Source organism: Poecilia reticulata, chromosome 21, assembly GCF_904066995.2.
Source record: "Poecilia reticulata chromosome 21, P_reticulata-male-v2, whole genome shotgun sequence".
Classification (NCBI taxonomy): domain Eukaryota; kingdom Metazoa; phylum Chordata; class Actinopteri; order Cyprinodontiformes; family Poeciliidae; genus Poecilia; species Poecilia reticulata.
The window spans coordinates 17,149,545-17,177,521 of record NC_088850.1 but is presented as its reverse complement, the minus strand read 5'-3'; the positions used below and the strand labels follow the sequence as shown (position 1 = coordinate 17,177,521).

The 27,977-nt window shown below is 39.5% G+C and overlaps 2 protein-coding genes across 5 annotated transcripts in view; both read left to right on the top strand.

Annotated features, from left to right (window-relative positions):
- Positions 1-18,470, top strand: part of plcb1l (phospholipase C beta 1-like) — a 128,541-nt gene extending 110,071 nt beyond the window's left edge. The window contains exon 33 of the mRNA XM_008398321.3: positions 15,255-18,470. Within this exon, the coding sequence (XP_008396543.1) occupies positions 15,255-15,479 (225 nt within the window). The 3' untranslated portion in view covers positions 15,480-18,470. The remainder of the gene's footprint in view (positions 1-15,254) is intronic.
- Positions 18,471-21,639: 3,169 nt separating this feature from the next.
- plcb4b (phospholipase C, beta 4b) overlaps positions 21,640-27,977 on the top strand; it is a 66,579-nt gene continuing 60,241 nt past the window's right edge. For 2 of the 4 annotated variants that reach the window (XM_008398324.3, XM_008398322.3), the window contains exons 1-2: positions 21,640-21,956; positions 27,207-27,252. The gene's annotated coding sequence lies outside the window, so the exon portion shown is untranslated. Of the gene's footprint in view, positions 21,957-22,281; positions 22,301-27,206; positions 27,253-27,977 lie in introns of those variants that run through there. The other 2 variants (XM_081602069.1, XM_008398323.3) reach the window with 2 other exon arrangements.

Here is a 27,977-nt window from a genome sequence, read left to right as displayed (position 1 = left end):
CAGAATGCTGTCCACAGCGTGAGAGCTGCAGCCGCGGGGAAGCAAGCGTTTGTGGTAGAAGTATTTAGCCTAAAGGCAGGTTCCTGTAGTAGAGTTTGAAAATACTTGAAAATTCTAGAATTTAATTTTCCAGATCAGGAAATGTATGGAAAACGATAACACCAGATGGGAAAAATGTTCTGTTTTCTGAACTCCTTATTCTGTGTCTACATGTCTACATCTACATGATATTTATCTAAATTAAAAAGGAGAAAGAAACATAGTTTGCTCCAATTATATATATATATATATATATATATATATATATATATATATATATATATATATATAATCCATCCAGGATCACACTTTGGTTTTTTAAAGTTGCATGTAAAATCTTTAACAGCGTAGAACTTAAATTCTGTACAAACTAACGTCCGAAATAAATTTAGATTGAATGTATTTGCATCTAAAAAGAAATTTTTACCAAACTGTGAGAAATGTGAATCTGTAAAATCAAGGAGCTTTGAAATTAAAAATGTTAAGAATATAATAACCTTGTCATTAAAGAGCTAAAATGCCCCAGTGTAGACACTAGTGTTAGTTTTCATTTTTACGTTGTAATATCTTTTACAAGACTTAATATATTTTGCATTTTTGCCACCGCCACTCACATTATGCTCCCTTTTTGCCCGACTTAATTTCCCATTTTGCTTTCTTACCGGTTGTTCATATGCTTGTTGTTTATTTTTTTAGCCATGCTAACTTTATTTCCAGCGTTTTCAGTCCTGCTTTCTATTGACGTGAATGTGTTTGTGAGAGTCACTGACTCCAAAACCATTTTCTTTGAGGAACTTCATTGACTTCTCCTTCTGTTTATGAATGTGGGTCCCCAGAGGGCAAGATGCATTATGGAAAGCTTTGCTGTTATTTAAAAAGAGCCTCTTAAGAGACAGCAACATCTGTCCAAGGTAACAATCTAATCTTATCAACAAGATATATTCTAATTAATTGACATTTTAAGTGGGAAAGAACATATTTGTCATGTTATTCTTAGATTAGTGCAAAAATTCACAGATGTAGATTTTTGGGAGTTTTAGCAAATAGTAAATTTTATGATATAAGCTGCTGCGCTGATTTAAAATGTTCTGTTGTGTATTAGTTTTTCTAAATAGCATATTAGATTAACTCAGTTTAACATAAAGTTCTGACCCATTTTCTTCTCTGAACTCATAGCGGCCACTAATGGACTTCTGGTGGAAGCTGAGTCTGACACCACCCTTTGCAGCATAGTCTGTGTGTCCACAAACTAGCATTCAGAAACATATAATACACACACACACAGGCCGTTTCTTTTTGTGTTTTTTTTTACCTTTGGAACTGCCTTAACTCTTTAAAAATTGATATTTCCAAGTTGTGTTTCAGAAACATAGCTTGGAAATTTCATGGTGACGTCCCACTGTTGGTGCAGATTTGTCAGATGTGCATCTATGATGAGAATCTCCCAGTTCACCACATGCCAAAGTTTGTGCTATGTGAGATTCGGTTCAAGAAAATAGTTTGACATGTTTAAAACTCTGTTACCTGTTGCATTACCTTGCTGAAACTATCCATCAGACATAAGTACACTGTGTTCCTAAAGGGGTGGACATGGTCAGCAACGTTGCTCAAGTGGTTGTGACATTTATACAATTCTCAGTAAAAGGCCAAGATTGTCCCAAAACGATATTCCTCACACCATTACACCACCCCATCCTGAATCATTGATTCAAAGCAGAGTGGATCCACAAATTCATTTTATTTTGTGGAGTTTATCAGCATACCATCTGTATATTGGGACAGGCAGCGTTGTTTTTGCTCAGTTTGTGTGAACTGTCCCAGTTCCCTCATATCAGCCGACAGGATGGGTTTCAGGTGTAATTTTCTGTTGCTGCAGCTCCTCAGCTTTAAGATTCAACATGCGGTGCATTCAGAGATTGTACTCCGCATTCTTTGGTTGTAACAAAGTGGTTATTTGAGCAGCTGTTACCTTTCTGCCATGTCAAATCAACCCCGTTATCCTCTAGTTCCAGCAGGACACTTTTGTCCACACAGCTGCTGCTACTTACTGAATATCTTCTCTTTTTTTGGCCCATTCTCTTTTAACCTTAGTGATTATTGTGCATAAAAATCCCAGTAGATCAGTTTCTAAAAATACTCAACATAGCCAATCTGCGACCAACAAGCATGCCACGTTTAAATTCTCTAAATGGGCCATTTTATGAATGACTGGGGCAGTCAAATTCTAGGACTAAATCCAGTTGAGATTCTGTGACAAAACAAATTGATGTCTATCAACAATCTCCATTCAGTCCGACTGAGGTAGAACTATCTTTCAAATAGTGATAGACAACCACTTCACTTTCTGGTAGAAAAACACCCCCAAAAGAAAATATGTTACAGTTTAATAGGTAGGAATACTTTTGCAAAGCACTATTGATCTTGAGAAAGCTCTTCACTTTCCACATCTTCTACTTTTAAGACTCTTTTGATAAGCCGAGCTGGACATAAAGAGAGATGGCACGGCTGGTTGTCACTCACAGGATGTGCTCTCAGGTCCTGTTAATAAGCCAATCAAAACACCCCGTAGGAATCAACAGAGCACAGCATGACGATGCAAGCTGTACCTGAGGACCATATGTCATGGTGTGTTGTTCTCCTCAAGCCTCGTTTCAGGCCAGATTTTAAAGGTTGGATTACCTAATAAGTCAGTTTTTTCAGACGGGGTGGAAATCCAATCTAAAAATGGATCTTTACTGAAAAATACATGCTAGACTCTTAAAAACAAAACAAAACTGTGAATTCCCTAGAGAAAGTTATTTGTAAATAATTTCCTTTCATATCTTTATAGATTTGACAAAGGTGTAAAATGCAGCAGTGACACGGCTCTGGGTCTTGCATCCCGCTATGTGTGCTGTCTGAATGCACGTGGGGTTGCAGTGGGTTCACCTGTGTATTTGTTGTAACGGTAAAAAGGCAAACATGGTGTCTCCCTGCTGAGAAAGCCTCAAATCAACACCCATATAGGTGCGCACACACCGCCTCATTCGTCAAGCAGGAGTCCTGTGCTGTCGTCATGGAAACTCTGATCTCTCCCCCACCCCACCACCACCACCTCTCACATTCTCCTTCATGATTCTCTGCAATCTGTTAATTTGGAGCCGAGTCCATGTGACGCGATTTCGGGACGGTTACTGGTAGTAGAGAAAACCCGAAGTACGAGTAGGAGCAGAAGGAGCTCAAACAGGTTGGAGCAGACTAGGGGGGGGGTCTCAAGTGGAACCCACACTGAGCAGGTATATGACCTTCTCCCTGCATCTCCACTGGATGCTGTAGAGGTAGCCACCATGTTCCCCCATCACAGACTTTGATCTGCATCAGCGCTCCCCAGTGTGCAATTGCATCAATAATGCACTTGTGTTGCACACGCACACACCGGCTAGCCACAGGGAACACCGAGTACAAACCAGAGGCGGCGAGGTGAAATCCATTGTGCGTGTGCGAGCGCGCGTGCATGTGGCACGCTTGGTTGCGCCTCTGCTCTATTATGCTAGCTGCTATTTTAGATCCGTGCATGAGTGTTCATTATGTATGCCCACATGTGCTAATGACACTCTCCTGGGCTGCGCTCCATCTAAGAAACAGCCGCTGCTGAACTCCTGCTAAAATCCGTTCCCCAAAACACAGTTTGGTTCTGAGAATTCTGCCACCAGCTCGTAGAGGCGGTTTTTGCTCTCAATGCACCAGCAGAGAGAGGGTGATGAAAAGGTAAGAGCACTTAACAATCCGCGCCTGTGAGGATGAAGGGGTAAATAGAAAGAAAATGGATGGCAGACTGACTTGAAGCAGCAAAAAAATACAAAAAGTGGTGATAGATATTTTGACCTGTTAGTCAGAAAGCTCAGGCTTTTTCTTAACTTTAAACACAACAAATACAGTGAAAGACTGCAATTAATGAACCATTATATAATAAATCTATTATGTCTGATTTAAAAGTTATAAGAATAAAATGAGTGTTATACATTAATTTTAGCAACTCTGCTTTTACTTCTTCAGTTTACTTCTACACAGTGTCTGCAAAAAAATGCTAATCTACCTGAAAATGTTTCACATTTCATCACAGTACAACCAGTGGCAGAGCTAGACTTTTAAAGTTGGGGGGGCCAAGGAGGGGCCAGGACTACCTCTGGGGGGGCAAAATTTAAAATGTGTGCGCGCACATCTATATATCTATCTAGTATATATATATATATATAAAATAAAATAACCAAACTGAATATTTGGTTACTTTTTTAAGCCCCTCTGTCATTTGACAGTTTATAATTAACACTTTTGACTGGAGCACATGGAGATATGACGGACTTTACGCAAAGAGTTCATCACAGAGGCAACTAAAATCAATCAATAAAAAAATCCTTTCTGAATATCAACTCATGGGCACTGAACTAAATGCGTCTTTCTCACCGAGACGAGGTGACAGCGTCTCGGTGAGCTGACAGCGTGTTGAAGACACCTTGGTTAAGAAGCTCATTGCAAATCTTTAGTTGAAATGGTGCCTTTAACTCCAGTCTCCAGTACAGAACAGAGAAAACTAAAGATAATGCAACGTTGTTTTAATCCATTTATAGTCTAAACAGGTTTCTCTGCAGATGCGACAAGGAAGAATTTGTGAAGCTGAGCGTTCAGATCACAGCGGGTGAAGTGCTGGTAATTTAAGTGGAGTCGCTTAATTTCATTTGTTATAAGTTATTGGAGCCACAGTCAGTAGTTTGTGTCACTACGGAGAAAAAGTTAGATGCATTTATTTGCTTTATGTGTGATGGGATCTAGATTCAATTAGGTGAATATTAACTAAACCGCATAAAAATGTGGCTAAATAGTCTATGTTGATATGTTTTGACAGGTAATTTGACAGGTAAAAATAGTTCGGGTCGGACCAGAATTATTTGCCTCATGGTAGGCTTCTAATGAGTTTACATTTAATGAGTTTGCAACACACAGAATGTGTGATCTAGTTGTGTTGATCTACTTATCGTAGTTTAAGTAGAGGAATAGCAGCTGACTGTTGAGGGAGGAAAGAAATTAAAGTGCAGATCCGTTTGGCAGAAACAAGCGCAGTGCTCTGGGCAATAAATGCGTATAAATGCTCCACTGTTACGCTCCAATTAATCACACGTGAGATGACAAACGCCAAATATACAATATATAGTTACACTGCTTACGTTAATGGTGTTTTAAAAACAAAACCTGTAAAAACTTAACTGAGTTAATAATGTCAGATTCCCTCCTCACCCTCGTCTTGATAAGAACAGAGAGCAGTCCACTGGTTTCGTGTCCAGACTGTGATCAAGCGCAGCTGACCACTTGGTGCGCAGGCAGTTTCAACTTTACGCACAGAGAATATCGTGGAGCTCATTATTAATCAAACTAAGAACAATATCTAAGAACAATATCTGCCCAGATCAGAGAATCTTCTCTGATCTGGGCGCTTTAACGGACCAGAGGCTTTGAAGCGCCTAGCGCAGCTGATCCGCTTCTGCGGGGTTTTTCTCCCGCGGGTCGAGGGAAGTGAGAGCGGGATCAGGAAACGATTAGAGTTCTGCCGTCTTCTAATCACGTCATTTCGTGAAATGTTACCCGATTTCAAAAACGTTCTCGCAGAGAGATACTAAATGTTTCGTTTGATGACTACAAATTGGAAATAAAATGATTATTTTCTTTGACGGACAACAAAAAAACTCTAGCGCAACCTCTGATTGGCCCCCCTCTGCTGGGGGGGCCAATCAGATGACAGGGGGGCACTGGCCCCCCCGAACCCCCCTCTGGCTCCGCCTCTGAGTACAACCAGAAACCTTGTTGGACAAGTTCTGAATATGAATGTCATTCTTTAAAATTTTTGGTTTATAAAACATCTTGAGAATCACAATACTTCACCTACTTCATAATGTCCTATTTTGTTTTGGTCTTTCACGTAAAATTCCTTTGAAATATGCTAAAGTTTGTTGTTGCAAGTTGTCAAATTGTGAAAAAGATTTAGGGCAGATGAGTACTTTTGAAAGACACTGTGTGTCAACATCTTCTCTTCCTGCTGTAAAGTATAATTACTCTCAATAAAAAAAAATTTTTAAATCTCGTGAACTCCCAGCCATTTAAGCTTTGAGGTACATCGTCAAGGCCGCTGCGATGGATCGGCCTTCATAAAGGCAGACACTGTAGCAGACGTTCCACATTATTGGATCCTATGGGCGTGACAAAAAACAGGGCAGTAGATTCAGTAAAACATTTCATGTGCAATAAGGAAATCTTTTGTTAATGGTTCAATAAGATGAAAGTTTAAGGATGGAAAGAAATTACAGTTAAATCTGTGTTCAGCTTGCGACCTTCAACTTACAGTTTTGTTTTTTTTCAGCAGTTAATCCAGGCACCCGAGTTATTGCTGTGATGAGGAAAATGGAATATATTATGATTTTGGATGAGCTGTCTCGAGACACTTTGCAACACTGGACTTACTATAATCAAACAGTGATAAGAAACATGCAGCAAAACGAATAACAGAAAGTATTTTGAACTTAAGCTTGAATCTCTGCCAGACTCTTAGAAAGGAATTAAAAATCAGATGGATGCATGGAATACCTAAAAGACCTGGACATCGTCAGGGAGGAGAAATTATTTCAAAATCCACCTGCATAAACCCTGTAATCAAGAGTAGCTTGAGTTACTGAAGTTGTAAATAAATGTGTCATTAACTGGGTGTTAGGAGTTTTACCATAATATTATTTAGGATTGCAGGCATGCAACATGTTAAGATATATTTAAAAATGTAAGAATTAGTTGAATAAGTAAGATGAAAACGTCATCCGTTTAAAACGGCATCTGAAGTAAAAACATTGAAATACCGAGGAGCAGATTTTTATAGCTAAGCCTCCCTTTGGAAGGAAACCTTTTAGGGGAAACGTTCATTACTGCACCTACGTGGCAGAGTGTTTTTGACATTCTTGGACCTGAAGAGCGGGACCTAAGAAAAACGCCTGCAGAGCTGCAGATAAAATATCTGAAAAGTGTCAGGAAAGGTCAGTGTCTCACACACACACACACGCGCACTCACAAGGCAAGAGACAGGAGTTTAAAAAGAAGAATCCAACTTGTTTTTATTGCTATCTCTGAGTAATCACCACTACAGGAGGACGATATAAATGAAAAGATGGTGCTCTCTGCCTGTGCTGGTCTCTCACACATCTCCTAATTGCAACCGTCCCAAAGTGTCTTTTTTTTTTTTTTTTTTTCTTTGAAAAGCCTGTAACGTTGACAAGGTTGTGACCACGTCTCTTCTCTTGGACATGTGTTCAGCTTAATTGGAGTCTGCTTAGGTTTCTTAGTTCGTCTCGAGGTCAGAGAGCTCACACCTTTATACATCACATTGGACAATTCTCAGCCTAAACATTTTAATTTATGTCTCTAAAGACCTTTAAGTTTGTGAGCTGATTGGCCTGAGACAAAGCATAGTTAACACAGGTTAACTATAACAATTTTAAAAAATTTTTTACTGGTGCTACAGCAGGCGGCATGTCGCCGCTCAAAGCAAAGAATTAATTTGGCTCTTCGGAGGCCTTCCCTGCTTCCCTCGATAGCTTCTCAGAATGAGGACAGCTGGTGAAGAAGGTCACTGAGTGTTGTATTTTAAGAAAACTAGAAATGCGCACGCACGCGCCTGCACAGACGTGTGTTTGTGAGGGTGTGCACACGGCTTGTTGACAGATGACGAGTCTCCAGAGACGAGATACAGATTCAAAAAAGCGGGCAGAATAATTGCAGCTGCTGGTCGGCGTAGAGGATGGAAACTGACCCGAAGGCGCCGCTGCAACAAAACAGAAAAGTTTGGTCAAAATTTCTGTTCCTGGGAAAAGCTTTGATGATGACCTCATTTCCAAAAAAAAACTACTGCATGAGATATTGGGGCAACTTGGTGGCCAGTTAAATCTTTATTGTTCCCGCCAAAGGGTCTAGTGTAGTTATTGTTCAAATTATATTTGTTTAGTTATTTTGCAAATGATTACCAGTCTCGTGAGATTTTTCAGTGCACTGGAACATAATATTATTGCTGGTTATTTTTCTATGACAGTTGTTGCGATTAACCCTCTCACTCTGCACTTTTTTCAGCAAACTGTAGCATCTCTATCACATAAGCATGTGCAAAGTGGTCAAAATACTGCACAGAATAAATGCATTGTCCTTTTAATAGCTCACCAAAGTTTCAGACAAATATTGCACACATCACTGACATGACGTCTGCGAGTTGGGGTTTGGATAAACTGGAGATGATAAGGGAGTTAAGGGGGCTTCTGGTATTTATTTGCCATTTGCTTGTTTAATTCCCTGCTGTTCATAAAATTGTGATCTGTTCATTTTTTTTTCTTTTTTTTTTACTCACTCGTCAGGGGTAAACCGAGACTTTATTCTCTTTAAATCCATGTGATTAGGGTTTCTTCATTAAGTATTAATAACATTTTAAAGCTTGCTTTATACACCTCCTAAATATTCTAAAATGTTTTTTTTATTACCATATATTTAAAGCTATTATGTGAGTGTTAGACACTTTGAAGATTTTCACATCGTGTCACATTTCGATATAAACAGACTGAATCTCCATCACAGCCTTTCGTTATCCGTGAGTTTACCTCACTTGCACAGTCCAAATCAGCTCTCCATTTAAAGAGTTCAGACTTATTTTAAGCATTTTTTCCTAAAACCGGGGCTCACTTAACTTTGGATGTATTAAATTTAATCCAAGGCAGAGACAGGGATTCGTCCCGTCCTTTGATAACCCGTCTATCAAAGGACGGGAAAATGCGTGGAAATCCAGCGTCCCACAACTGCTGGTTGTAAGTCCAGCAATCCAACAAACAAACAAAAAATCCTTCAACTTGTCCCTCTAGAGTAGCAGTTCTCAACGTGGGCGGTACCGCCCCCCAGGGGGCGTTCAGAGGACGGCAGGGGGCGCTGGCGGACATTTTTACAAAAGGGGGGCGCTGGGATGCTTTTGGGGGGCGTTTAGTCGAAGGTAAACTTTACACCTTAAATCCACTACAATGCCAGTTTAGACTTTGAGGAACTTGGTAAAACTGTATTGTGTAACATTAAATCATGCTTGGCTGCAACGATGGCAGCTCTTCTTCTATTCAGTGTTTGTAGCTTCATGGCGCAGCGCAGCTCCTCATCAGTTCAGCGTTTCACCGGCTGATGACGCTGCTATGATTCACTTTGTCTGGTATTTATGTAGGGTACATATGTTTTGGCAGTTCTGTGATCATGTCAAAGCAGCAACTTATATTAAAAAGTGTTTTCTTTTTTGTCCGTTTGAAGGCTGCCCGCTTCCATGGAAGGACAACCGAAAATCGCTCTTATAAACATGTAATTACTAAAATCACGATGCCCTCACTTTGTATCCCTCTGAAAAATGAACCCATTTAAATAAAGAAATCCCTCCATGGGTGATACCACGATAGAGAGCGTTCATTTTATAGCGTTAACACCGGTGCTGTAAGGGGTCCGACATGAAACGGGTTTGATGGAACAACGGTACCACAGCACTTTTAAATTTCAATAATCAGAACATCGAAATTGTTTCCGTTGTTTTAAAAGGTTTATGTCAGTCTGCCTTTTCACCATCGATATGTTTCCCGACCGCCCTGCACCTTAGGGGGTTAAAAAAACAAAACAAACAAAAAAACGACGCGCACATTGCGCAAAACTCTGAAACTGGAGAAGCGGGACATAAAACGGAGAGACGAACTAGATGTGAATTACGGCATAAAAACAGAGAACCCGACGCTGAACAGTGAAAAATCAACACATGATGTGAAACACATGACGATTAGGAGGTGCAGCAGGTGATGAGTGAAAATTACTGAGCGTCAATAAACAATAAAATAAATCTAGCAACAGTAAAGAAACTAAAGTGGACATAGCAATAAACCGAGAGAGGATAATACGAATCAAATGAAACTAAATGGAAATGAATGAAGAACAAAATGCAAGAATAAACTAAGAAACTAAAGTAAATACGGAGGAATAAACTGGTATGGCAAGACCTTTAGAGCAATAATTAATACAGAGGACTGTATGGCAAGAATAAACAGACACTATTTCCAGATAAAAGGTAAAATAATATTGTTGAAGTGCCATGGGCGGGGGCGCAACTACACATTATTCAGGTGGATGCGAAAACATAAATCGGCGCCCCCCCACGAAGGAGCGTAGAAACATACAGTCCATATTCAGAAACCCACAGGTTCACCTCTCAAAACTTCACAGCTCCAGTCTGGCCGAGATTATTTCTTCTCTGAAAGCTATGTAAATGCTACTTCATCTCTATTCAATACCTTCTGAATCAAGATGATTCAAAAGGTTGGGGTTTGTTGCATACGTGACTGTTTGAAATTTTTAACCCCATCACAAATAATTGTGACCTTAAAGCATGCACCTGTTTTACTGGAACCTTGTTTCTGCTTTTAGCTCAACCGTTGTTAGCTTCTTCTTTTGTGGTTGTGCAACCTTCTGCCTTTTTGCCCACCTTTGCATCACACTAGAACTGTTCTGCACATTATTGCAAGATCTCGCTGTTGCCTTCCTGTTGCACCTGTTGCCAGGTGCATTATCCCTGACATCAGCTGAACTTCTTCTTTATGAACTGCATATAACTCAACACAACCTGTCTTTACCTTGCTATCCACTCCCTCATTCCCCTCTGACTCAGTTAACTTCTTCTTTTTGACCACATAAGTCACATCCTGTCCCTATCTTACCGATTTATACATTTTAAGCATTTCTAATTGAATATTCATTTAAATCACAGACTTACTTCAAGAAAAACCATTGTTCATCATTATTCATTTTTGATATTAGTAATGATTAATTCCACAGAATTATATTAAAAAACAATCTTTTTTTACTGCCTACAATTTACACTTTCCATCATTACAATTTTCTTCTTGATTAGACAGAGAAAGAAAATAAGACAAAACCTCATTGAAGTCTTGTACTGCTGTAAGTTCTTTGTATTTAAAGGTTAACTTATAAAAGCCTCATCAGAGGCTAGTTCTGCAAATTAGTCCTTCACTAGAGAGCCTGCATATGGGTTACCGGTTTCTTTTACATGCAATATTATTTTATGTTTTATCCCTGCTCAGATACCAGCATGCAGTCCCTACTCCTTCAAACATTATGGTTTTATTGCTGAACTAGAATCTTCAGCATGAAAGTATAATGGTATGACCTCAGGAGGTTATTTTGACAAACCCCTAGTTATTTGCTGCCTCAAACTTTTGTTTTCCACAGTTTGGCCTGTGTTTAGCACCTTCCATCACCTTTGACCAGCTTCCCTCTCCATGCTGGAAAAAAAACAAAAAACATCTTAACATCATGACACATCATCCAGTAGGTTTCATGTTGAAGATGGTATCAGTTTTCTGCCACCAATTTAATTTATTTTTCTCTACATTGGCCTATATTTTGGAGATCTTGCTCCTGATTGGACCTTTCAAAAGTGAAACCGTTAGAACTACTAACCCATAAAATAGATTTTTTTTAAAAAACAGCAGATGATGAATAACACATTAAAGCAACAAAAGTTTCAACCCGTGTGAGCTGATGAAGCCGATGATTAAGCGATTGTTAGTTGAAAGCACTTTCAGCCTTTTAAATTCTGACGACAAACAAACAATTCAGCGTGCTTTAAATGGAAACGACTGCTGTTGTGACTCCTGCTCTCTGTTTGCTGTGTTTAAAACCGTCTCATTTCTTCCACATGTTCCACATGAGTGGCTTCTAGCAAACTGAAAATGGGATTTCTTAGGGCTTTCTTCCTGCTAAAGTTTTGATGTTGGTGTCATTAAAACAAGAAAGGTGGTGGACAAAGTTAAATAGTATGAAAACTTTTGCTAGCCACCATATTTTGTACATTTTCAATATGCATCATTTATGCAAAAACAACAATGTCTGATGTTGTAAGTTGTTTCCAGTTTTAAAAAAGCTGAACCTTCCAAAAAAAAAAAACTGTATCAAAGATTATGTTTCACATGCTCACTTTGTCTTTTTCCTTATCTATACAAGCACCAAACTGAGAAGATGTCAGTTAGAAAGCTTAGGCACATCATGAGAACACTCTAAATGTTGCTGCTCTTGTTGCTTGTTTCCTGCTCCAGCCGTCTCCGTGTCATTCAGTGAGACTATTTTTAACTCAAGCTGTTGCTTTGGAAAAAGAAAAGTGCTGTCTTCATCACTCAGCATCCGAACTCCAACAGAAGACTCTCAATTTTTTTTCCCCCTGAGTTGTTGATTACACAAAGAAGACGAGCACTGGCTTTTTTTTTTTTTAAGAGATATTCCCAGACTTCTCCAGCCTCTCCTTTCCGGCTCCTTCTAATAAGGCAGGGTGGAATCAGCTGGGAGGAAGGTGACGGCTTTTAATCAGACGCTGTTTGTGCCTCATCAGAAAAAGATAAAAGACTCCAGGTTTTGTGCGCGGGTGTGTGTGTGCGCACACAGTCCCACGCTCAAGTAGGTCATACACGTTGCAGAGCAGGGAAACCGTGTGTCTCTGCAATGCGCGATTAGCCCATCTGGTTTTGACATGATGTATGTCCGGTCCGTGAGACCCGCAGAGAGAGTGACAAAGACAGAAAGAAAGAGAGAGTTAAAGAAGCATGGAAGAAGGAGGAGGAAATGGAGAAGGTGACTTTGAAATGCAGTGCTTGGTGGGAGTTTGAGCAGCCACTCCAAAACATCAGGGACACTCCAGTCAAGAGCTGCCTTGATTCAAAGCCAATCTGTACCATGTATATTGTAGACGTTTGAATCATCTGCCTGATTACATTTTACTGCCTGTGCTTAAAAATATTGTATTAATGATGCATCAGGGGTTTTTTTTTTCAGACAGATTAGTGTATCAAACAGAGGGAATAATGTGAAAATGCCCAATGGAGCTTTAAGGAATATTATTAGAGCATCCCTTTTTTTATGCAAAGTGAGGAAATTTCACTAAAATTTGACTCTCTGCCAGAAAAATGGGATATTTAGCCATTACTACTAATTACCGTTTGGTTTTAATAGAATTTCCAACAGGCAGTGCACAGCAGTATTTAAGCTTTGCTGCACCATTTGATCTACCAACTAAAATTATTGAAGCACTGCATATTGCCAAAAAGTTATTTTCTGTCTGCCTTCACTCACATGAACTGGAGTGACCTTTTAACCTATTATTAATTCACAAGGTTTAATAGTATATGGGCCCAACCTTCCTGCTACATTTTTTGCCCCGCTGCAGTGCTTAAAGATGTGCTTTTCCACAATGTTTTAATGTAGATTGTGTTCAAAGGAATTTCGCACCATTTTTCCCAAGAAGAACATTTGTGAGGCCAGACACTAATGTTGGACGAGAAGGCTTGGCTGGCAGTTTTCGAGGTCAAGCCCACATCAGACTCATCCATCCATGTTTATGCATTCCAGCCCAGTTATGTTGGGACAATAAGAAGCAATCGCTGTCCAAAATGTTAGAATGCAAAATGTTTTGGTGTGCTGAGGAAAAATAATTTGTACTCAAACTAAGGTGCTCAAAAACCAGAGAAACATACTCACACTACTCTCCCTTGATTTTTAGTGAATGTTCTTGTTTGACTGCACATGAACTAAACTCCTAATAGGGCATGTCATAAAACTGAAAATATCCGGAGAGGCTCCTCAGATCATGCAGCTCTTCCTGTGATCTGTAAGGGTGAGCCTCGCTGTAGAATACGGCGAACCCGCTTGTATCTGGGATCTTATTCTGTGTGTCACAGAATAACATCTGTGACACACATTGGCAGGCGGACCAATAAATCAAGCATCCTGTTTTAACGTCCAACTTACAGGAGCATCACCCATATTATCAGACAGGACCCCAATTTTACACTTGATCTAAAACCAGAAAAAAAGAACATTGGCCTCAGAATTAGAAAAGCCGTCCGTCACCCTTGCAGCTTTGCACAAGTATGTGAGCCCATCACCTGCGCCGAGGGGCGATGAGGTCAGACGGCATGTGAGACAGCTGACAGTGGAGGGTAGAGAGCCGGTTTCTGCTGTCATCATTTGACTTTTAAAATACCCATCTTGCTTTAACATACTGAGTCATTAAAGGAAAATGATCAAAAATATCCTGTTAAATCTAATTTGGTGTGTTTGGATGAACTTTATGCCACCTACCCACCAGCACATTGAATAAAAAGGATTTTCTTTTTGTTGGCAGTCCTTCACGTATTTTTAGAAAAAGTTAAGAAAAAATATCACAATACTGATGCCTGTTGGTCATTCATTTATTTAATTTGGGTGTGTGGCGGCAGGGAAGCACCTGAAACATGCAGATTTATGGATCCTGGGCACCAGGATTGAGAACCTGTGGTATAGATTCAGGTTTGTCTTGTGAAAAAGCATTTCACTAAGCATTTTGCGGTTATATGTGATAATTGTTTCTCTGTCAGAGTTTTATGTTCATGTCTGGATCTTTGAGAAGCAGATTTTTCTTTCAAACAGGTACTGAAATCTGTTTACAGTCAGAGTTTAGTCCGAAGGTTCTGAGGACATTCAGGTATTTTCGATTCCTCAGAATCCTGGTGTGAACTGGGAGACGCTGACACCATTCACGTTAGGAGCTTTTTTTTTTCTTTTTTCTTTTAATTACTGCCCTCCCCTGGGAGCTTGCTGGGTAGTTAAACAGAAATCAGCATTACGGCAATTATTGGCTCACAATGAAATGAATACAATCTTGTCATCTGTAATCATTTGGGACGTCTATGCCTCGGAGAAAACATTTTCTTTCTATTACTCAGAAAGAGGAAGGAGTATGTAGCAGATTGGTGCATCGGTAACGCAAGTCAGCATCATTAGATTGTCTTTTCGAGAAGGCTGGTGACCTACGACTTCCAGTCATGACTTGAACGTACCTTTAATCTGTGCTGTGCTGCTCTGTTTGGATAAAATCCCTGCAAAATCCCTGAAAGTCTGTGGTTGCATTAGGAAAAGATTAAGCAGTGTGAATACTTTAGCAAAGTTCTGCAGCTGTGATGTTGGCAATAACTTCAGACGGATGAAAAAGGGTTTGATTGTCTCACCAAACAGTAAAGCCACAGACATGCTGTCCTCTGACAAAATTCATTTTTCTGCCCTTGCACAAATTCTTACCTGACATTCGTTTTCTTCCTCTGCAGCTGCAGAGTGATCTGGACCAGGAGTACCAGGACAAGTTTCGCAGACTGCCTGTGGAGATCCAGGAGTTTGTTCAGGACAGCAGCAAGACCAAGCTTTGCGACGACAGCCTCCCTGGAAACCTCGTTTCGTCCTCGACAACGGAGAGGCTCAACCACAAGGCGTCACAGTCTGAGGACGACATGGAGGAGGGCTCGTCGGAACACGCTTTCGACACGCCCCTTTAGGGTTCTGACGTCTTGCTTCACACCGAGACATTGTTTGGTCGCTGACGTTTGTGACCACAGACTTAGGATGAGACTGCTCCAACTTGTAACCAATGGGAGGATTAGATCAAATCTAAGCCTGAACGGGTGAGTAGAGAGGTCCTCTCAGCTTACCGTGAAGTCCTGTCCAGAAAACTGTTTCATGTAAATATCTCTTTTTGTGTATTTGTATGCTAACCCTGTATGTTGTTCTCTCTTTCGGTACGACCACAGGACGTCTTACTGGACATTAATTATTTGCAGGAAATAACTTACTTGAACTATTGCACAGACAGAGTAGTTTCCTTTTTTTGTTATCGTTTATGTTATCATGATGCTGTGACAGTCAGAGAGGTTTGGTGTGCCAAGATCTGCTTTGTCTTAGGGTGGATTTTCAGTTGAGTCGACTTGCACTGTAAAAAAAAAAAAAAAAAACATAAAAAAAACCATAAAAAAAACAACTTTAAACATCTTTAGAGTTTCTATCTTTAGAAGGTTGAATTTCATCCCTTCATGTTTGCACTGACGCCTCCCTGTATAAAACTACATAACTCTTTAAAACTACATAACTCTACTTTAACCCAGAAGCACTGGTGGCGTTCTGGTTTGCTGTTTTGTTCTCACAGAACTAAGCCTTTGTGTTGCTGCTATGATTTATGTTTTGTTTTTGTTTTTTTACTCAGCATTTTAGCTATTATTTGTGTAATGTAAACTTCTGCTTAATACGATGCAGTCATTTCTTATTCTTTTTTTATGTTTTGGCCAGTTTTTAATGAGTTTTACATTGTTTACTGCCAACTCTGTCGCACCAGAATGAGAAGGGATAGGATGTTGTACAGTGTGTGCATGCATTTGAACAACTGTAAATGTTACAATAGCGGTGTAGCACAGATGTTTATTTATGTGAAACAACTTTTTTTCCTGGTACGTTTTTGATTGAACTTGCAAAATAGCTGTGGCTTTAACACTGTGGAAATGGGACTGTGTCTAAAATCCAACGGCTGCAGTTTTCAAGTAAACAGATTGCTTATTGTTTTCTTTACATTTCCCCCTGCTCCCCTTCAGTTAAAGCTGTTAAACCAAGGAAAAATTATCACAAGAAGATGCAGTTTTAGCCTAAAACAAGTGGTCTTCCTATAATTTGGTGCTGTGGCTGTATTTACTCAAAACTCAGAGCAGACGCCTCAGACTACAGAGAACATGTCCCTTTGCCTCCGTTCTTAATCTTCACCCAGTTTGAGGGGTTTTATCTGGGAATAAGGAAACAGTAGAGAAATGGCTTCATTTTGTCCCAACAGACGACGTAGAAATCAATAACGTAATAACTGTCAGTAACGTGATGCCTGCCAATAACAAATTACATTTGACCATTTTAAATGCAATGCAGCAAACAACATAGTAACTTGGCGATAATGTATTACAGTTTTTAAATCCAATAACATCAGAACATTTAGTTAATTATGTAATGGTGCTACGCTGTTGACCTGGGAACTCCAAGCAAAACCATGCGGATCACATGAGCATGAATCTCTCTCTCCCCGATTTCCATGAAATGACTGAAGTGGCTGAAGCACGTCAGAGAGTGACCTGCAACAAAGCAGACTTTCGCGGTCTTAAAATAACTCTAATCTCAAAAACTTGTAGAAGTTTGTGCAATTGCTATTTTCGGAACCTCTAAATTCTCATAAGGTTTGCAATAGAAGAGTTTATAGACAGCAGCCAGCGACTAATCGCATGGCAAACAGGTGGAGGTGGGCTACTGTGCGCCAGTAATCGTCCTGTGTGAAACACAGATCAACAACTGAATATTTATTAATAGTCAGAGAAACTGGAAAATATATATTTGTGGTTTTAGTAAACATTTTTTATAGATTTTTTTTTTACACAACCTTTTCTATTTGATGGCTACTCTGATCTGAAATGCGTTACACATTCTATTCTTGACATGTTTCACACAGGAAGATCACTGGTGTCACACTTCCATTTGTCTTGAAAATATTTGTCAGCTTCTACTAAATTTTATCAACCATGCCTCAGTTCATGCCCGCCAGGCGATCACTTCATAACAACTTGAAAACAATTTTTTTCCCAGATATTTTTTTTTCGTATCAAAAAAATACGAAAAAAAATTTTTTGATACAAAATTTTTTTTCGTATTTCGTAATCTTTTCGTTTAAAGATTACAAAATCTACTGTTTATTTGTTGTTTTTTTGCTCCTGTTGAGTCAGACATTAGCTTCAGCCTTTGAGAGCTAGCAATATGGACCTATGCTAATGAAGATGGAAATGAAGTAAGAATTGCCAAATGCAGTTAAAATAAGAATAGATCACAATTATTTGCCAGAACCTCACTTAAAAAAACAAAAAAAAACAAACAAAAAAAACAACTCCTGAACCTGTTCTGTAAGGCTCAGCTTCCTCCTGTTTCACATGTAAAGTATGCACATTCAGTACACATGGAGGAAGTATCTTTTGACTTCCCATCTGCCCGGTGCCATTCATCTCTCAAGTGTGTCATATGATATTAAATGATTTTTTTTCCCCAGCTGAAAATAAAACAAACTGATAGTGAGGAAATATCGAACATTTGATTCAGTTTTTAAAAGATGATTGGCGTGAGAGTCCTGTGCCTTTGAATGGGGTTGTCATGTTTGATGTTGATTGTATGACATCCATCACTGTTTAAATTGACATTCTAAGCTGTGTTGAATAGACCGTGTGCACTTTTTAGTAAAGTTCCACTACTGATGATGCTTGTGATGAGCAGTATTTGACCAGTGTCTCAAAAGAAAGGAGGGACATTTTTCTTTTTATGCCTTGAACCACTTTATTTGACAGGGCCCATATTAACTTAAATGTATGCACTCAGAAAATGTAAATGTATATGACTTTCAGGATAAACATGGAATTGAGAAAAAAAAATAGTGTAAAGGGAAGTTGCTTGTAATTAAAATAAATGTGGCTTTTATCGTACTTTGCCGGAATGGACTTGTGTGTCTTTTTGAGTTTGTCAATTCAGTATTGTGATTTCCTTTCTATGCTAAAGCCGTGTGTTTTATGTATGCAATTTGTGCTTCAGTTGCATACATAAATTTACATTCTGATTTCAAATGAGAAACAGATCCAGAGTTTTCATTTTGTGTGCTTTAAAGGGATAGATCAGCCTTTTTGAAGAGAGGTTCTGCTAAAAGAAATTAGAAGCAGTTAATCTTATCTGCAGTAAATAACTCTCTTGGCATCTTTATTTAGGATAAATCCAGATTAGATGGTGCAGAGCGAGGTGGAGTTGTACCATCCTAAACCAACTCCTACACCTAAAATATAACTGTTTAAGAAAATGCAATTTTCTAAACTTTGAAACAATCATCACTTTTGGATTGGCTTTTAATTTACACAGACATCATGATTTATTGACACAGGAAATGGATGCCGGAGGTATTGCACCAGCAATTATTTTTCTGTCTGAAAGAAGTACCCAGAACATAATGTATTTACTGTTCAGAGTAACTAAAAGTAAAGTGGTGTAAAATGCAAAAAAAAAATTTTTAGTTTTTAAATCAAATACGAAATTGTTTTATTGTTCTCTGTTCAGGAACCAAATTTCACTCAGGATGATCATTGGTTTTGCATGATCTCATAACTACTTTTCCTGTGTAAACAACCAACAATTTCTGTGTATATATCCAATGCAAACTTGGTAAAGTTGCAAATGTTCTAAAAATATCTTTTCCATTCTTCACTATAATGTTTTTTTAAAGACTGAAGTTGTTGAGTGAAATCCACTTCTGAGAAGCCATAAGTAAAACTAACGTGGGTTTATACAAAACAAAGATGCCGGTATCTACCGCAGAAAAAGATACTACTGCTTACAACCTTATAATAACACTCAAAAATCCAAAACTATCCCTTTAAAATATTGTTGGGCATAAAATGTACTCCCTCAGTCTTTGCAGCACGGCAAAGATGAGGTACTTCTGTTTGGAACATGTCTCCAACACATTAAAGTATGTGCTGGAAATGATGAAATAGTTGGGCCACATTTAAAGAAAGCAGGGCATTCATGAAGCAGTAAGCAACCCAGTTATGGAGAGTTTGGCAGTACCCAGTCTGAGGCAAATAGACTCTGCATGTAGTGTTTCCATGTCTGTGATACATGTGTGTCACATTCAAGGGCAATGAGGAGCAGGGGACAGTCTTCACAACCTACTTTTCTATTAACTCCAAGGTAACAATGTGAGGACTAAGTGCCAGAGCTATGAAAAACTGAGAAGCGGTACATTTCTGTTTTTGGGGACCTTCTTAAACACGTATATAATGCAAACCCGCTATCTTTACACTAATACCAGGGTAGAGTTAAACACGTTATCTTCTTTTTTTAGGTGGGAGAAGTCTCTCCCAATAGGTCTGTCTGCACCTGCAGCTCATGTCCTTCATGCTCCTCAGCTGTGTCTATCACTGCATGCCGTTTGCCGTGTTTCAGATTTCATAAACACTATCTCCTTCTCAGCCGCAGCTCCTCACTCGAATCCCAACAGGCAACAGGAGATAAGGGCGAGCCCAGTCGCCCGTAGCAACCGCTGTGTCCAGTCAGAGGCCTCTGTGCACGCCGGCAACTAGGAAGTGAGCTAATTAACCTCGAGTTCAGAACGGAAGGAGGGCGACTTTTTAATAAGATTCGTCGAGTTATATAAACAGTGACGCCCCTCCATGGAACTCCGTGGAATATTGTCGCCCCGTGTCTGTCCATCTGTTGCGGGGATGAAGAGGAGGAGGCGTCCTGTAACCGAGCTTTAATGAGGCACACCAGGGCAGCAGAAGAGGAGAGGACCGCGGAGTGCTACTGGGCAGGTACACTAAGCAAACACGCACACACTTACACACAGAGGGAGACACGGGAACGTGAGTGGTCCAGCCTTTGGTCCCTAAATGCAATCTTTGCCCAAACCACCGACATGTGAATTTAATCTAACCTTAATCTTAAAGCCAAGAATGCCAACGCAAAAATCCCTAATCTGTGTTGGACAAAACTCAAACCATAATACTCACATTATTTCTGACAATGCAGGACTATTAAATAATATGGAACAATATTATTTAATATACAGACTTCATTAGTATTTACAGCTTAACATACTTTTTTTTTGTTGTTGGTGAATTTAGATTTTAAACAGTAACAAATTAGTTAATACCTTTCAAGTTTAGTATTTAAGCTTAGTGGTTTGTGAAGCTCTGATAGAAATCAGCAGTGATGTCACTTCCATTGCCAGGGGCTCAGTGTGAAGGCTGCTTTTGTTGTAGACAGAGATTCTGTTACAGTACTGACAGATCGGGTCAGAAGCTTACATGCAGTCGTCTTGTCCCTGAACGTTATTAATCTTGCAGATTATTTAATCAGCTCTCTTTTTCAGGATAGGCAGATAGCAACATGCAACTGGATTTAATTATCTTAAAGCAAGATTGTGGAACCACCAGTTTGAATTTCTTGTGAATTTTCTCTGATCTGCAAATGAGAGAAAAATTCAAATTCCGAAAACTTTGTCTCAGAATTGCTTTTTTTTATTTATACCTAATCTACAGGTAAACACGTTCTCTTGTTGACATGGGGCATTGGGTGAGATGGTCTGTAGATAATAAATGAAAACAAGAAAGATTATTTACATGCACAATCAATATTCCAAATTTTCATCCGAAATATAGGACTTGGATAAATCTATCAGCAAGTTGCAGTGAAATAACACACTGAACCATCTGGTACTGAACCATCAGGGTGATGTTAAACAATTGGATACAGTCATATTTCATGACTGGATAGCAAAACATGACACTATTATATGTCCTTTATAGCTAGGGACACATTACGTTTTCCCAGAATGAGTTTGGGGTGTTGCTGTGTAGAGGGGATTGAAGATGTCAGCCCCCGTCCATCTAATTTTTTTTATAACTGGAATAAAGTAATTAAGTTATATGCTGAAAAGAACAGTTCGTAGATTTATGTGCATTCAGCCACAGTAGTGGCTTCACATAGTAGCGTGTTACTGACTTTACAAAGGGAGGAGAGGGAGGCACTGTTTGTCTTTTATCAGCGCATGGAGGCTACAGTAGTCAGCTGTTAGAAACAGTGGGAGGAGCTGGATGTGGTTCTGCTGGATGACTCACTCTTCTGTCAAACAGAGACACACTCATTCAGTCTTTCGGTGTCGGTTGTGGGTGCAGGGGGGGGGGAGCGCGCTGCCTATCAGAAGAGGCTCCCCTAATCAAAGCGTTCTCCACTGGAGGGCGAGTGCTACAAGAGCACCGGGACTCTCCGGCAGGCTGGAGAGACGGGATAGAGCAGCAGCTGGAGGACACACTGGCAGACAGGCACAGAGAGAGGGAGAGAGAAATCCCCAGCAGGACTCTGCCACGCAACATCCTCTGTCCGCCGACGGATTAAAACTCAGTGTCTACCGCCGAAATCACGTAAGGAACAAATGAGGCTTTCCGAAATGTATTTCGAGTCTGTTATTATAACACTCAAGAGTTAATGGTGTGTCGTCTGCTTCGTTAAACTGTTGAGTTTAAATACGAGGCGAATGATGTATCCTTCATTTGAACTCCATCACACTGGCTGCGCGAGGCTCCCTCCAAATCCTGCTCTCCTCATTCAGACACCACTCATCCTCTGTCTGTCTAACTCTGTCACATACACCGCTGGAGACTGTAGCATCGCACAGCTAGCTAGCCAGACGCATTAAAATGAACATTTAGCTGGGACATGTCGAATTTACTCTGGTTATGTTCAGCGGAATTGGCCCCTCTTCCAGGTAAATACGGCAGAGAGCCGCTGCGGGTTGAAATTGAAATGAAATGCAGGGGTTTATTGATGTTTCCAGCGCCTGGGAGGCTAGCCAGAGATGCTAGCTGTAGCGGGACAGAGCAGAGGGACGACAAGCACAGCGCACTCAGGCAGGGACAACTAATGGACAGGCAGAGCCCGGGTTACTTCTTACATGTACACACATATAAAACTCAGACTTTGCTCCCTCTCAGGGTTTACTGTATGTCGAGCCGTTAGAAATATGATTAAATAATAATATAACCTGCAGAAATTGTCCCAAGACTGCTTAATGAGTCAGGACTGTGCAGCTGCTGTGCATCCATCCCAGGCTGCATGCTGTTCCGTGCTGCTGCTGCTGCAGCAACTACAAGAAGAGGGTTCCTTCTTTTATTTTAAACACATGTTGGTGGCTATTTTTAGGTTGTGTTTAATCAGCAAGATACTGATGTGAAATTATAAGGTTGAGGAACAACAGGTCAACAGGTTACACATTTCCTAAACGTTCCGGTTTTCCTCAAGGGTTTAAAGGTTGTGAATTTGTGCTGTATTTTCATCTTATTTTCACATCAGCCTCCTGATAACATGTTCTAATGTCAAATTTTTGGGATGTGTTGGCTTGTTTGGTAATCTTGAGTGAAAATACTCATTTACATGTAAACGTTAAACAAAATTGCATCTATTTTTGAAACAGAAAAGAAACGCTTATTCCTAAATCTTTAAAAAAAACACTACATTAATCACTGCAGTTACATGGAGCTTTTAGCCAGATGTAATTTAAAAACAACACTTAATACATTAAAACTGATTAGTGTCACTCCTTTAGTTTTCAAGTCATGACTTTACATGGATTTTGCAAAGGTAAATATTTCCAAATTAATTGTTTTTTGTTTTTTGTAAGTGAGAAAAATGTAGGAGCATTCTTTTTTCTGCTTTTGCCATCTTATAGTCAGCTCACAGGAACAGGTGGTGTAGAGGCAGCGCTGCGCTCTACACTGCATATAGCTGAAAAAATCAAAACTATTGTCCGCCACATCTTTTATCATCCTGAGACTGATGACGGAACAAGAGGACTTTGCTCACTTTAATTATACACACACAATAGAGATGATTAGAAATCTTTTTTTTCTTGACTTTTTTAAGGTCTGACCACCTGATTCTTATCTTTTTTTTATGACTATACAAACATACAACAGAAAAATGTGCTGCAGATTAGATTTTCTCTTTTCAGGTTCAGACTAAGGTTTGATTCTCTCCATGTATACGTCACACCACATGCCCCTAACTTTTATCTTTATTCTCTCTGCATTAATTAAATGATTAGGATTTGTCTTCATTTGGTTTCATATTATTATTTGAAGCATTTTTAGTTCAGGGAAGATGAATTTATTTATTGATGCCAGAACCATAGTCACCACTGTTTTTAGTTTTCAGTTAATGAGAAAACAGTGTTCTTCTCTCCATACAAGCTCCATCACACGCATGCTGAAGGTACAGTCCTATTTGTCCAGAAATGCGTAGCAGGTAACTCCATTTGTCTATTTGCAGAGCAAATAGAACACACTGCGTCATTTTGACCCGGCTTGGCAGCTCCTAAAATTAACTGATGAACGAGCGCAGAGGACACCTAAAGGACTTCTCCACATGTTGTGTCCAATTTGCTGTGTCCACCTATATATTACGAGCCATAAGCCATATTTGCAGAGGGACCCGGTTCCCCACTCGTAAACTGCAGCTCACAGGTGCGCTACGGAGCGTCATAAATGTCGTTTTCGGCAACAGGCTTTTAATCAAGTGGCGCAGACCGTGTCGGTAGCCATTATTGTAAAATTGAAAACGGCCTCCCGCTTGCCAGCCTTGAAAAGCGCGTGCATCCTTCTCTACCTGTGGAAGCCTGGCATGATTATGTGAAGGAAAACAAATTGTTCTCAGAGATATTGACTTTGCCACATGAACGTTTCGCCGGTGATTACAGAGGCAAACATTACGCTCTCACACACACGCAATCCCAATCCCTTACCTGTGGCTTATAACCAGACTGGGAGGCATTTTGATGAATAGAGGTGGACTAAGGAGCTTAAAAGCTAGCTGAGGGCATTCATGTGTTTTTATTATATTCTTTTATTGTTCAGAGGAGATGGCATTATAATTGTTTTTTTCTCCTTAATGTACATAATGCCTTTTGAGAGTGTTTTGGATTTACTGAACATCCATGTGTTTTGGATTTTAATATTCTTTGCTTCACTTGATGTGAGTGCTGATTAATTATTTATATCATAAGCAGAGTTGACATCACAATCTGTGTGCATGAGAGAAAGAGAGGGAGAGGGAGCAGTCACAGGAAAAACAGGATTTTAACATTGTGCAACAATTCTAAAATGGCAACAACGTTGACCTTTTAAACTAGCCTTTAGCATCTTATATTAGCAAGTACCATTATTAGCGCAGCTAACTTTATTTCTCCCTTGGGGAATGTCGATTTTTACTTTAATCCTGAGATTTCCAAATGCAAAGACTTAGGTTTACAACTCAAAAGGATGAAACCTCAACTTTGCTTTGCTCCATTCAGCCTTCCTGTTATCTGCTGAAAGTCTTGCTCACTTTATACCTTCTCTAGGTTTGGTTATTTACATTTTTTCTGCTTGCAACACGGTCTGGAAGCAGACAGCTTTTGGTTAATGTAAATGTTTTCTGTGTTGTTGGTTTTTTGTTGTTGTTGTCAATTTCCATCTGACTGATGTGATTACAGATATGCATCTTGCATCTGTACAATAAAGAGAAAGTAATAACCCCAGCACATCAGGGTAGAGATATATCAAATTGGAGTGCAACAAAGTAGGCGGTGATGCAATCTAACCTAATTTACAGCAGTACAGATTGAACAATTATTGCAGTTTGGTTGTTTCCGTCTCCACTCAGCCAATCATATTAACAATACTTATCGTCTGAGTACTGTTTGCCTACAAACCAAACAGTACAACTTAGAGGCCGGGTTTTACTGATGAAAAGACAGCTGAGAAATATTTAAAGATATTTTAGAGTTTGTACTATAAAATGGCTTTAAGGGATATGCTCTGCAAAAGATGGGAAATAATTTTTCTTTCTGTGGTTACGCTATAGTGAGCTTGCCAACATTTTATTGATTTGCTCGCCAGGAGGTTTTTCTACTGGTGGCACTTAAATTGAATTCCACTTCATGGCAGTTTACAGAAGATGCTCTATTGCTCATTTCCTCTCCTTGTTTTTATATCGCACTGCTTCTTTTATGAGTTGGAGCGCTCAGTCAAAACAGGCTCTCCTTTGACAACACCTATTGGTTGATTTCAATATTTATCCTGTGCCGTTTTATCTAGCCTTCCCAATTTGCATTTTGTGAATGTCCAAGTATGCATATGAATATATATAAATAACATACATTTTAACCAAATTATAGTTATGGTCAGAATCTTGCCATACACATGAATGGCATTTTAGATTTGGCTTTAAAGATAATGCAAAAGTTGAGTGTTTGGTTGTTGTTGTTTTTTGGTTAACCATCTGAGTCAAATTTTTAATATGAAATCTCAGATATAGTTGAAAACAAAAGAATACATACACTGAATAAAAATGCATACTTTATTTTTTTCTCACTATCTGAAGATAAAGGAAGCCAAACTACTCTTGTTTTAGGTCATCACCAAACTTTCTATTTGCTAAACGCCACAATGAGTCAAAGGATATGTCAGAGATTTACACTTGAATTTTCATATTTGAGCCTCAGTGGTTGTGCTTAAACTTCTTAATCATCTTTCCTTTCCATCCTTATAGTTCAAAAGATGATGAAAACGCATAGAAGCAGGCTTTTATACAGAAGATCATTCCCCAAACTGAAGCTTGGGGAATCTTCCATAAGGTTTAACTTCAGCCCTGTTGAAAGTCTGTGGGCTACACAGAAAACTAACAAATCAGCCAGGAAGTTAAAGCTTGGATTTTCAAGACGTTAATAGATACAATTTGTAGCTACCAACATGGATACGCCAAATAAGACAAAAGATGTTTGGCAGCAATCGCAGAAACTGTGTGGAGGAATCAAGCTATATGGGTTTTGCACCTAAGATCACTGCTCACATGGTGGCATCATCCAATGGTTTGTTTTTCTACCAGTATTTTCTGCTTCACAAAAGTGGAAGTTTTTCTTTTTCTTTAGCATATATTTAAATTGGCTAGATGGTTGAAACTTGGACCAACTTGGGTGTTCCAAACATGACTGTGATCCCAAACACATCAAATCTGATTTAATATCAGACAGAGCGGGCCAAGTCTATGGGTCCAGAATAACCTATTGGAAATGTATGGATTGTGCTTCAAAACTGGGTCTTTGCCCAGGAAATATGACATTACTTTTACAGTAAGAGCTTACGTAATCGTGGATGTGATTCTGTTTTCATCATGTTGTAAAAGTATGCCCATGTATCAGTATAAACATTGGTTCCAGTCCACAATAAGTGTGAAAATCTTGGCATGCTGCACACTGGCACAAATCCAGCAAAGCGCATCATCAGCGTAGTTTTTCCTCAGCAGAAGCTTGAAAAATTTGCCAGTCGTCCTTATGGATGTGTTAACACCTTGCCAAAGGATCTGGGACTGTAGAAGCTCCGACAGCCAGCTGAAGGAAAAGGCCGGCAGACGAGCAGCCTGGCACGCCGACTGACATACTCAGTGTTGGAGTAGTATTTTAAAAACACGTTGAATTACAGACTTTGAGTCTGTCAGGTCTACCCTTTGTGTTTTCTTTTGCAAGGGATAATACCAGGACATTGCATAGTGCAGTCGCAAGCCTGACCAGATTTAGGTTAATGCGATTTGTGAAAAGTCCCTCCGAATCTTACAGTATGTCCCTTTTTTGTCTCTTGTAGGCCGAGACATGAACCTCTCCCGCTGAAGAATATTAATGCTGAACTGGTGAGAACTTGTTTTATTTCCCCTCAGCCCTGGTTAGGGCTTCAAGCCATCTGGTAACAATTGACTAAAGGACTCTTTTCTCCTTCTGCAACATTAATTTCTTCTACTATGGCTTAGCATAGAACCCAGTCTGCATCAGTCATCATCTGATTAAAACATATGCATAATATAGATGTAACATAGATCTTCATCCTTTTCTCTACGGCTAAAACCATCTACTTTATCCCTCTGATCTTACTCACTCTTTTCCAGAGATCCCATTAACTAATTATTGTGCTTTTTGCTCTTCTGCATTAAACATCCTGGAGACAACGCACTGTTTATTACATTTGTACTGAATGATGAAAGCAACAAAGCTCATTTTTCTCAGTCTCATTCATGTGAGGGTGATGTGCAGCATTTGCTGATCCACTGCCAGACATTACTCACTGATAAGTAGGTTGCATGAGAGCTGTTGCTGCTGTATGCCTCTGTATACTCCCCCGTGCCAAGCTCAGTGTGCTGAAGTTGAGATGTGATTGTGCTCTGTAATGCGTTTGGAATTAATGATGTAATCTACATTAATGGTGTGTAGCATGAATGCTATTTCTGATTAATTGTTACATGCTTCGAGTGCTTATTTATTTTAAGCAGGGAATAAAATCGTGCTGGGTTCGTGGAAAGTGGCCTTTTTACTACAATGAGGCGATCAATGAGGGAAATGTGACTGCATCAGTGTTTGGTTG